The sequence below is a fragment of the Anser brachyrhynchus genome, assembly GCF_964034855.1.
Source record: "Anser brachyrhynchus genome assembly, chromosome: 4".
Taxonomy (NCBI): Eukaryota; Metazoa; Chordata; class Aves; order Anseriformes; family Anatidae; genus Anser; species Anser brachyrhynchus.
The window spans coordinates 18,987,858-19,000,241 of record NC_137698.1 but is presented as its reverse complement, the minus strand read 5'-3'; the positions used below and the strand labels follow the sequence as shown (position 1 = coordinate 19,000,241).

Below are 12,384 nucleotides of genomic sequence, written 5' to 3'. Positions count from 1 at the left end.
TCTTAGTTATATAGTCTAATCTTTTTTTTTTTCTTTTTTCTTTTTTCTTTTTTCTTTTTTTTTTCTGTTTCCAGTTCAGTAGCACCATCTTCAGTTTATTCCTTGGCTGACAAAAGCAGTCCAAAAAGAAACAAAAAATACTTCAGTTATTCTGAAATGGCAGGTTTGGGTTAAACAGGCATATCTGCAGATTCCTCAGAAAAGTGAGTAGCAACAACTTGTAATTCATAATATATGGGATGGTCATTGTATATTATCACATTGTCTAGGCACTTCCACATTATTTAGATTTCTGGAGTCGCAATCCAGATGCATGCTTGACTGAAAGAAAACAAACAAACAAAAAAAAAACTTAATCAGGAGAAAGATTAAATGATTACATAGGTTGGAAATACCTCATAAATTTCTCCCTCTGAGCTGAATCAAAGGACAAGAATATGAAAGAAGTAAGGAACCCCTTCATATATTATAAAGAAAAGTCCAGAATCAAAAGTTCTCCTGCCTCTCTGCCCAGCCCCAGATTTTTTTTTCCATTTTGCAATTAAATCCACCATTGTTAGCTTTTTATTTTCCTTGGTTCTGAGTGTAGAGAATGAAAGATACTGTACAACCATTTTGAGAGTTCATTCTAAGAGGAAGGGGTTGTAGATGCTTTCTTCCATTTTTTTTCTGTAGAAGTACTTGAGTGAAATATGATGACCCAGCACATCCAATGACAATGCAAGGTTTGAAACTGGAATAACTTTGAAGTGTTTTAAATAACTTTGTAATCTAAATCATTTTTCCAATAAATTTGCTCTTGTCGTTCCTTTTTTGTTTTGGCTGATGATAAGAGGAGTAGTAGAGATTTGGTGCTATGTGATATAATCTGTACTACTGCTTAGAGATGGCACTAATGGAAAACAAGACTGAGTTGACATATACTGCAGAGAAATTAGTTGGTTCACTTTTCTACAGAGATGATATGATTTGCAAGGTAGAATATGGGTGAAAGGTGTCTTTGGAGAGAACAAAAGAAAAATTGAGGTCAACAGGAAGCCTCCTGGGGAAAGGAGACAGTTAGGAGAAGGCAAGGTATCTAAGCTGCTCTTGTAAATAAGGTAGAAGATTACAGACTGTTCTCTCTTCCTGACTCTTGCACTGAGATCTTGAGCAAGTCCTTTATCTATCATATACTCTTCCACACAGCAGAGCTTAATTCAACTGAATGGAGACTGTTACATGTTTTCTGTTTCATCCTTAGCATTACACAAAATAAAACAATGCAGAGAAGAGCATAAACAAATTAATTCGTAACAGATGAAATGAAAGAACATTTTGGCAAGCACTGAGTTACCGTGTCATGGCTGTACAATCTTTGACCCTCCCACATTTCTACATGATATTTGAAGGTGATCTAAAACTTTCCTGGATAAAAATCATACACGTGAGAAAAAAAATAATCTTTACCTTTTATAAGTAGCATTTAACCACCTGCATTAGAGCTTATCATGGAAAAATTATGTTCAGTATACTATTAAAGTTTTTTGTGTGCTTGCAATTTCCTTTGAGTCTGAATGATAAAAGGATGATATTATGAACACATTATCTTGTGTTTACTGATTTTATAAGCTGTTAAACTTCTGTCAGATAAAATACCTCAGGAAGTACTCAGCCGAGAGTTGGAATATAATGGGAACAAAGACCACACCTTTCTTTTGTTAGCTATTTATTTTAAACATCCACAAAAGAGCAAGGATTCAATACAACTGTTTTTGCTGTACTTATGGGAGGTAATAAACATATTGAGTTAGTGTAAAAGTGAGGAACCGCATTTTATTCTTCAAATACTTCCAAAAAAAATGATGAAAGAGTAATTAACAATCCTTGTTATATTATGTTTTACTTCTGTGCAAACTCTCCCAAGAAGAACAAATCTGAATAAGTTTTCTTTGAACAGCCAGGCCATTACTGGCCATGTTGAGGTCTACGACATTTGCCAGTTTTCAGTATTTGATATATCTGATAGGTCAGAGAAAGACTCCAAGACCTTTCTCTTTTCCTTTTGTGCTTATATGACTTCCATTTGTATAATCTTTAAGAGTCTTCTATTTAATATGTCTATTCTTGCAAAATCGTTCCAATGATGTGCAGCCTATAGGCCTCTTGAATACAGATCTCTGACTCGATGCCATATGTAATTTCTTGTTCTGAGTTCAGTTATGTTTAACTGAAAAACAGCCGGAGATTTTAGCCATCTCGTCTTTGTTTGAAGACTTGAAGTGATGGAGTATCTACTTGTAGCCCTCAATAAATTGTTTGAATGCTCAGAGTTTAAAGTTTTTCAGTCAGAGTTTAACACACCATGCCTTTTTCCACTTTCTCAGTCCAGAGCCCACCCAGTGAGTCACACTATACTTTCCTGAACTAAGTCAGGAGTCCCACTATCAACAGGTATCTCCCTCCTACCAAAGTTATTAGCCATAGTAAGATTCCCAGTAAAAATGAATTGTTGCATACTTCTTTTGAATTTATTTATTATAATTTTATCTTATTTATTATAATTTATTCCAATTAGTAAATACTTGAAATTCAGAATTTGAAGTTAGGATGTAGTGTAATGAGTAAAGAGAAATACTGCCAGGTAAAGAGATGCCAAATATGACACCAAAAATTATTTAAAGGAAGTGTTCCACAAGTATTAGTTTTCAAAAGTAAGTTGACAGTGTGAGTATTTATAGCTGTGGAACGTAAAACTCCTTTTATTGCTTTTGTTCACTATTTCCTTAAGAGTTCACTTCATCCAGAAGCATTCTGATAAGTATTCTCATTTGTTGAACTGTTTGGAAAGAGCCAGCATAACAGAAGGCAGGCAAACATGCAAAACAAATCACATCTTAAAAAATATATTTGTTGTATTCATCTGGCTCTAACGAGCTTACATAGAAAGTGATATTGTCAAACCAAGTCACTGAGACTGTGTTTTTGGGTGCCTTCCAATTGAGATAAAAAATACCTACATCAAATAGCATTCTTTTTCCTTTTTTCCTGTTCCCTTTGGCTTTGTCTGTATTGTTTCCTCGTTTGTTTGTTTTAAGCAGATTTCTTTATATTTTATCAGCTGTAAACTGTAACCTATAGTCTGAGAGTGTTTTCCTTCTAGATCAGTCAGGTCAGATAAGCTCCCTATAGCTCTGAAGCCTAAGAGATTTAGGTTGTGGTTCAGGAAAGCTGAATGTCATGCTGAGACCAATTTCCTGGATCACAGCAATGAAAGAAAGTGGATGATTCTTTGTTCTTTTTGGTCTATTTTTATTTCAGAAGTGCTGTGTTAGGCACAAAATTACCATCTTCTCCTTCTTATGTTGCAATTCAGAGTTGATAGCTGCAACTCCTCAGTAACATTCCTGCCCACTGACTCATAGCAGAAGTAAGCCGCAGCGCTACAGAATTTAATAGCAAAAACAATCGCAGTCTGGGAAGGGCTCTGGAATTCCTTGCATCAGCTTAAGAAGATTTAACAACTTTGAGTTCTGTCCAGAGGGGAAAGGTAAACGTTTTAGGTACCTGTGTGGGAAGAAGAAAGAATTTGGGGTAATTTCTATACTTCTGGATTAAAAGTAGTTTTTGAAGGTCGTATAACTGGTGCGATGTTGCTAATGATGTAGGAATGTTGCTTCGGTAGGATCTAGCTATTTTGCTATGATATATACTTAGTTTGATAATAAACCTCCTATTCAAAACTGTACTTTCTAAGTGTCTAATAATGTATGGCTGGATGAATAGGGCTGCTTTTGAGGCCTAGAATTGGATCAGATCATGAATGACTGTCCATTTTTCAGATGAGGAAATTGGCTCAATTTTTATAGCACTACCTAATTAAAACAAAGCAAAGTTTGTTCATGAGTTTAATCACTAAAACAGGTTTGGCTTCCAAGTCATTAGCTGTCCTTTTGGCAGACAGATTCTCATTTATTATTATTGTGTTTTTTAACATGGCAGTTCTTACTGGCACTGTGCAAACAGAAATTGGCATCTGAATTTTATATAGCTTGCTGTCTCCAGAATTCAAGAACAAGGAAATAGAGTTCAGTACTTTCACAGCACAAGAGTTTTGCTCGTATCATCAAGTCTAGTCAGTAACTTGTTACTGAAAGACACAGAAAAATATCAAATTTGGTGGAAATTTGACCATACGATTTACTGTCTGAGTAAAGAAATCCCAAGTACAGAAATGCAAAAATATTCAGAGGTATTTTCCTTTAATTTTAATTGTGTAGCTCTAGGAGAAATCTTTCCATACAGTCATACAAATGCACATTCCAGGTGTGATCTTTGACTGGTATCTGAGTAATCTCATAAGGATAAAATTTCAAAGTTTTGCAAGATTTGCACTTAAACCTCAGTTTTGCTAAAATATAAAGCAGCTAATTATTAAAGGCTTGTGCTTTCAACTCGAAAATGTTACGGTGAGGTTTTCTCAGTCTGTCTTGATGTGTGATCATCAATCTGCATGTCTACTGTCCGAGATGAAAGCTTTCCTGGGAAGGGGTCTCCCCTGCACAAGTTTGTTTGGTTGTTGCTTTTGTTGTTTGTTTGCTTTTAAATGGGAAAACTGTGTTATAACCAAAGCTTTGGAAGTCTCTCAGTACATATTGTCTCCTTGGACTCACTAGCATCAGCAATACAAAAATACTTATGCAATTGTCTTCATCTGTGACACAGATTAAGGCTTGGATGGTTTTGTTTTTGTTTTGTTGTGAGTTTTTTTCCCAGTATTTTGCTCTGTTTTTTTTACTGCATTATGTGTGAAAGTTGTATTCTCTCCCTACATTTTTAATTATTTTACCTTCCAGGCATATTTCTGGATAAGGCATTTTAAATAGCTGTGTAACAACCAGGCTAAATATTTCAGTGGGTGGAGAAATTAGTTTGAGAAATTGACTTTCAAAGCTGTCTTCCTAGAGCGGGATTTTAAGCTTCCCTTAAACACAGCTTTAGCTTTACATATCACCAGAAGATAAATGTACAGTTTCGGAGAACTGTCACTGAACCAACCTATTCTGAAACTTTGTGTAGAAAATAAAAAACTAACTAATCAGGTAACAACATTAATTCCCAGACTGAAGCTGTTTATTCAGTCTGTGTGCAAAACACTTTGAACGTGTATGAGGTCTGATCCTATTGTGTGATATTTTACTGCTTTTCTAATCACTTTTCTGACCGCTCAGTGAATCTCCTGTGATTGCAACTGTAGAATCAGATAACTACATGAAATTATATCCACTGACAAACTGTCTCAAATATTTCTACTTCCAGAAACAGCTCTGCTCACTCTCCTCTGCCCCTTCTGGGTCTCCCTGCTGGGCAGTTACAGAAGCAGAGGAACAACGTTAGGTAAACCATTTACTTTCAGACCTTGTCTCCTCCTAGGCTTCTTGACCTCTCCCCCCCCCCCCCCCTTCTCTCTCTCTGTTTTTCGTTTTCTTTTTCTTTTTTTTTTTTTTTTCCCCTGATGACAGCAGCAGAAAGATGTTGCTTTACTCAACCCTTGTTCCTATTTCAGGCCTACCTCACTTTTTTTTTACTTTTCTTTTTTTTCTTTTTTCTCCTCTGTCCTCTCTTTTTCAATGTATTCCCTGTTACTGGATGACAGCTCTGCCAAATGGAGATCTCAGTTGCTTCCTTTCTATATACCCCTTAATTCTCTTATGATCACAGTGAACTCAAAATTATCTTGACTGACCACATGATTAATAATGCACCAGAATGCACCTTGGCTTTACTGTCTAACTCCCTTTCTTAAAAATTAAACACCAGGATAAGGATATCTTGAGCAATATATTTAAAACATCACTTTATAATTTTATTTATGAGAGTGCTGAAAGTGATACTGACAGCATTGTCTTCCAAGTGCGGCCCTCATGAAGTTTTCCATGACAGGAACATACTTTAGAAAGAGGCACACTTTAAATAGAAAAGTGACTTCATCACCTGAAGGTGACAAACCAAACCAACTGCACAAACTCTTCAGCTCTTCGTTCCTTTTGTGCAGCACACTTGCAATAGCTCACACATACTGTAAGAGAAATGGTCTGCCTTGATTGTGATTAGTGGTCTGTTTTTTTGCTAACATAAATTGTTCCAAACAGTATGTAAGATACACTTGATAGTGTGATTATTATTTTTAATAAGAATATTGTATTTATAAAGATGTGCAATCCTTTTAAGACCAATGCAGCTTTCACATTAAGTGAAATCATGGTATAACAGCTTGAATATAAAGATTAATTGGAGGAAGAACAGTGTGCTTTTATAATGAAAATAGCAGAATTAAGCAGAACAGTTAAAGAATCTCCCAGTGAAAAAATATAGACCCTTCTCTCCTAGAAAACATTTTCAAGATGTGCATGGAGTAGGGACTGAAATTATAGAAGATAGGTCATTTGCAGCTTGCCCGGACAGCTAACATGTTTTTTGGTCATGCCTCTCCCACAACAGCCAATGTCATTGCAATAGATGGCAAGAGCTGCAATAGCCATGACTACTACTATTCTAGGTGAAAATGCATGTTTTATCATGGCAAAAACCTCTGAAATCCAAATTAATAACAAAATTCAATGCCAGACAATTCTTGCAGATGCAGCCCCCCCCCCCCCCCCTTTTTAAGCTTTAAATTCATAGGACTCACCACTTTAAACAATAGCAGAACTTGTTGTACTGAATTTTAGTAAAGTTTCTAATTGAAATAATATAACATTTATTTGGTTAACACGAAGAAAAACTTACAAATTAAAATTCAGAAATTGTATGACATAGAAATAACAGATTTTCAGGTCACGCTTTCTATTCATTAAACATTTTATAAATAATGTAGAAGGAACCCCTTTGGAATCCTTAGAGACAGACATCAGTTTAGTATAGTGCTTTGCAGCTGAATAGTAGATTTTGCTTATGTATTTCCAAAATTCTTTTAAAAAATCTTTCTGAGCTGTAACATGGGGCACTGGGCAACCCTCAACACCTTGCATCTTCATCCAGTCTAGTGCAAGAAGCTGTGTAACTAGATTCATGCAGAAACATGAACTCTGCAACAAGTTTGATGCCTTCAAACCAGCAAAACTCAGAAATAAAACTAAAAATAAATTGCTTTCTTAAATAAAATAAGTATAATTTAATGTCCTTAGTATTTCATAGGTGATTAAAGCCTGCAATTGGACAGCACTATAATTTGTACTCTTGCATGAAGCTTTTGGAGATTGGTGAAAATGAAGTTGAATTTGTCAGATTTTATAAAAACTTAAAAAACGTACTTCACATAAGCACCCTGGTTTTCTTTGTACAGTAAAAAGCACAGTCTGCCAAAGTTCCACTGGTATTTCATCTTAATTCCTGTAGAAATATGAGTGGAAATTTCCATAAAGTTGATTCAATAAGCTCATGTTGAAATTGAATCATTAATCTCTATTATGTGTCTTATGCTTTATCTAACCACAAATGTTTTAACATGTATTTAACTGACTTAGTTTAATAACTAGAAAAAGCAGAGTGGACACATATTTTGGTTTAAATGGAATTAGCATATCTTAAATGAAAATATTGTAAATTTGAAAAAAAAAAAAAAACAAAAAACCCTCAGTTGACCATCGCAGCAGTTTAATTTAAAATTTAAAATTGATTTATGTGTAATCTATGTAAATATTTTAGTGATTATAGAAGTTGGTTTCTCGTCTGTGAACTGAAAAACATACGTCTACATTCTGGAAAATGTTGAAGTTATATTAGCTAACGTTTGCAAGGCAGTCAGAAACAATGGTGATTTTTTGGCATATTAAATAATTTTCCTATGAAGTAATGGGATTTAAAATGCTATGGGCTGTACAGTACAAAATATACATAGCTATCAGTTGACAGATGTCATCCTTGTCACCACTAGAATAAAAGCTGATAACTATTACACATTTTTTCCAAAATTACTCTGTGACAGAAAAATTATTACCTCCATACTTTCCTGGTACAAAGGACTTGCACAAGACATTTTCTTTACTTCAAGGACAGCTAACCAAATACAGATTTTAGTTAAGTTGAATGTAACGGAGTCCTTTCTCCCAACTTTCAGAGACCAAGGAATATTCTTCTGCTTTTCTCAACATTTTAAAGGGCTATTTTGCTTTTCTCTCATTCCACAGTAAGTCATGTCATTTTGTAACCTTGATTAATTCTCCTAAAATGTTTGGAGACCTCTGATCCTTAGTGGCCTAAAACGATAGGATTGTTTTTACTGGTTTTTGAAGGTGTATTTTATCAGACTATTTTATACATTGTAATGAAGCCTAAATATATGTTGTATTTGTGAATTATAGAGAAATAATTATAGGTTAATTGATTATTTGCAATAACATTTAAAGATGTCAGGCGTAAATATTTAGCTTTAATGTTTAAGTTAACTACTATTTCATTTGTCCCTCTACTTCACAGCTTCCAGAGAATGAAGATTTTGATAGTGATTGATTTTGTCCTTGCAGCTAGCCTGACGGACACTATTGCAAGCTCTGTAAGTTCTACTCCTTAAGTTTATGTTTAGAGTTTCTTTTAAATAAAGAAGAACCTCTGCAGTCCTTACAGTGTATCTCAGCTAGATCTGATGGCAGAAGCTTTGACGGGAAAGATTAGAATACAAAACAAATCCAGAAGACTGGGGAAATAGCCTCTAACAGTGTTCAGTGGAGACAAGTTTCTGATAAGGAAGGACAAAACAGGTGCATAAATGTACAATGACTGAGCAATAGCACTGGAGAAAGTAATCCAGTCCATTTGTGACTGGATCCAACATGGAGAAGGAGGCAATAGAATACCTTTACTAAAAAGTTATCACGATGCATTAACACGGACATTGTAGAAAAGGCACTTTTTGCTTCCATTCAGTGGTAATGCTAACTCAGAATAACAGCTTCAGTTTTGAGTAACATACCTACAGAAAGGCAAAACACAGCTCGTGTCTCACGAGCTTGCTGGCTGCAGCAGTACTATGCTGACACAAAGAATGTTTCTATCCTTTTCTACCTGGTCCACTGGCCTTAGGACTTCCTCTCAAACAAGATCCACAGCTTCACTTTCTTACTTGTTGCCATGTTACTATGTTGTAGCTCACATTGGGAAACAATGAACACAGCTCCTTTGATTCTGGCTTCCCAGACTTTCTACTACTTATTTTGTGTCTCCAACAGAAACACACAAACACATTTATTCCACCACTTAAAATAGTCGTAACCTTACCAGTCCTGTACTGTCTGTCTTGGCTGTCCTTTCTAGTTTAATATTCAGGTCCTAATTGTCAGGGACCTGGGAGACTGAGTTGTTTATTCATAACTGCCTCTGTGGAAGTGGTTGTCAAATTTACAGCTAGGTAAGCATAACTGTTTGTGGCTATCTTAGGAAAGCCTTTTGTTTAGAAAAGTGGCTCTGCAGGGACAAAATAGGTAGGATGCACCTGCCTCTGTAATCACCTTTGCTTACTGGAGAAAATAAATAAATAAATAAATAAATTGATGTTTATAGAAACCTACTGAGAAAAAGGCAATACCATGAAATACATTTGATTTATTTTGATTTTTAATTTTTTAGTTGGAATATTATGGGCTGTGGCTGACTGTGACTGAGAACCGGGAACATTCTGAAATTCATCTCTAAGTTTTCATATTTAATCTCTTTAAAATACTAATCTCATTTGAGGCATTTTTTAAGCTCATTTAAATTCTAAAAATACAGGAAAAAACACCTCAAGTAAAGAGTTTGTATTTTTATAGTTTTCATAAATTATTCTAAATATAATATGTAGCATCAGTTTTAATGAAAGGACACTGGCTGCTGAATAGCTCACATAATAATGAAATAAAATAAAGAATGTGAATACATACTAATTGCAGCAGCTGCTTAAATATGGAACCATATGTCCAAGAGCAGAGCTGTCAGTAACAGTTAGATAATTGCTTCTCAGTATGTAGTACAAACAGTTACTTCACTGAAACAGAGAGAACAGGTCGTGTTCAGTCTAGTTTCAGTGGGCACTACTGTCCACTGGAGAAAGTCATGATCAAATTCACATTTTTTAGAGTATTTCACTATTATAACTGTTCTACTTTGATCCATACCTAACAAAAGGAATAGCAGTAAGTTATACCTGCTAACTCTTACTCTGTAACCCTAGAGTACCTTTTGCTTCTGTATTACTCTAGCTGTGCACTGGTTTGACCTCAATGATTTTAAGAGTTATCCTGTGACAAAGGGGAGTAGTACATGCAAAGAGCAATGTTGTGACATGCAAATCTAAAAGCCACATCAATCCACCTTGAAAGTTAGACAGCTAACTTGGGATTGTCCCATGGGGAAAATACGTCTGGGATTCCAAATACGAGAATTGCAGCGTTGCTGTTCAGCAGCAAAGCATAACAGAAACTGGAGTTCACAGCAGGAGATAGCAATGAGAAGACCTGAGTCAGGGAGAGAAAGCAAAATATCAGATAAAAGTACTGTTCAAGGTTACTTTCAAGACTAATTCTGTTAAATCATTTGTTTCTTATGGTGCACTTATTCAGTACTGTTCATGATTTCTTTATTGTCACCTAGTATTTAGTCACCTAGTCAGCGTCATGAGCTTAAATCTTTTGCAACAGGAAATTGTGATGTATAATGCAAATATGTTATTTCTTACCCTATAAAAAGTGTGCAGTCTGTAAAGAGGATGAGAATCAGTTCGATGTTACTTTTCCATTTTCATGAAATAATTCACAATTTTTAAGTAAGCGAAATGAAAAGGTAACTTTAAAATACAAAGTTAAGAATAGTATTTAGAGATACAGCCTATTTCAGACTGGTTGGTTTTAAATTGATTAAAAGGAACAGACGTTTTATGTCAGTATATAAATTAGCATCACACTGAAGATAGATGCCAAGTTTTTCTAAGGTACAATAAGACTTTTTGGAGAATTTCTGTGCTTTTGCTATATAATTTAATCACAGTAGGAGAATGGCTGTCGGCAGTACAAGTAGGCAGAATTATAGATGCATTTTCACTAGACCTGAAAAAAAATGCACTTAGCTGCCTGTAGGTCCCCTTCCTCAAATGCACAGACTCTTACTTTAACCAGAAGTGAAAATAGCTCTTCATAGCTCAGACCCTGCCACATGGGAAAAAGCCTACCTACCTGAAGTCTTGCTTAAGACATTGCAGAGGCCTGGTTGCAGGGGCCAGCATTTCCAGGATAACTGAAGTCTTTCCTGTTTTTTATTACCATGTTCTCCAAAGTTGTGCGTACTGAGGTAAGACTGATAAAGGCCAGCCTCCTCAGTAAACAAAAGCATGGGACCTCCTTTATGACTCTTAACTTACTATGATTAAGATTAATTTTTCTTCTGAGAACTTTTTTTTTTTTAACTCACTCTTTCTCAACCCACCTATATATCTCTCCAGTTCTCATTCATTTTCTGTGTGCACTCAGGAGCAGGCTGAGAATTTGCAGAGAACTTTCTTTTCTGAATGGCTCAGAAGGGCTCTACTCATTATTTTTTTTTTTTTGTGAAGGATTTATACGAAGCTGCAGATACAAGTTAAAATAATCATCCTGGAAAGACTTTCTTTGTAATATGCAGCATGTAGCACAGTAGTCATTACTTATGGTCAAATAACCTAGAAGCCTCTGTAGAAATTGTGTACATGCATGTATTCATTTTTCTTCTTAAGTTCCCTGTTAGAGAAAAAAAAAAAAAAAAAAAAAAAAAGAGGGCATGTTAGGGATCTTGTATAGCTATCAACAAATAAAACAGATTTTCAAGGGAGTACTCTTAAATAACATAGGACTTTAGGGATATTAGGTCACTGGCTGCTTTTTTTTTTAACTCCTTCCCAAAATTTTAGTGTTTGGTAAATTGTGCCTCTCACTTACAGCTCCTCCTTGTGGTCAAGCACCTTCAAGGTTTCTCAGGACCTAGTAGCAAGCAGACAGTTGGAGCCTGCAAACCTGCTGACACAGCTGGCTGACATGGGCAGCCCAGCCCCACAGAGGCAGCCAAACCTTTTCCTCTCAGACAGGTCACTGACAAACTGCCTAGTCCTGCCGCATGTATACTCCCCATTCTTTTATTCCACTGTATATATTAGATTGCACTTAAAGAGCCATCTGATACACTGCAATACTTGGAGCAGAGGCCTCTAACCAGGATTGTTTGCAAAGACAGCAAGCATGATCAACACATTTTTCAATAGGACTGAATATTACAGTCAAATGGGACATGATGGCTAGGAACCATTTTAATGAGCTCACAGACATACAGTATTCTCTTGAAATTTGTCGAGTTCATTTGTCTATGTTGAAAGTGAATTCTATTCTCTGTGTTCAAAACGCACAG

At 35.5% G+C, this 12,384-nt stretch overlaps 1 protein-coding gene across 7 annotated transcripts in view; it reads left to right on the top strand.

Moving 5' to 3' along the window:
- FGL1 (fibrinogen like 1) overlaps positions 1 to 12,384 on the top strand; it is a 36,216-nt gene that overhangs the window by 10,484 nt on the left and 13,348 nt on the right. For 2 of the 7 annotated variants that reach the window (XM_080589602.1, XM_080589599.1), the window contains 3 exons: positions 75 to 203; positions 5,299 to 5,376; positions 8,458 to 8,533. In XM_080589602.1, the coding sequence (XP_080445728.1) occupies positions 8,468 to 8,533 (66 nt within the window). In that variant the 5' untranslated portion in view covers positions 75 to 203; positions 5,299 to 5,376; positions 8,458 to 8,467. Of the gene's footprint in view, positions 1 to 74; positions 204 to 1,243; positions 1,392 to 1,508; positions 3,574 to 5,298; positions 5,377 to 8,457; positions 8,534 to 12,384 lie in introns of those variants that run through there. The other 5 variants (XM_080589601.1, XM_080589600.1, XM_080589598.1 and 2 more) reach the window with 5 other exon arrangements.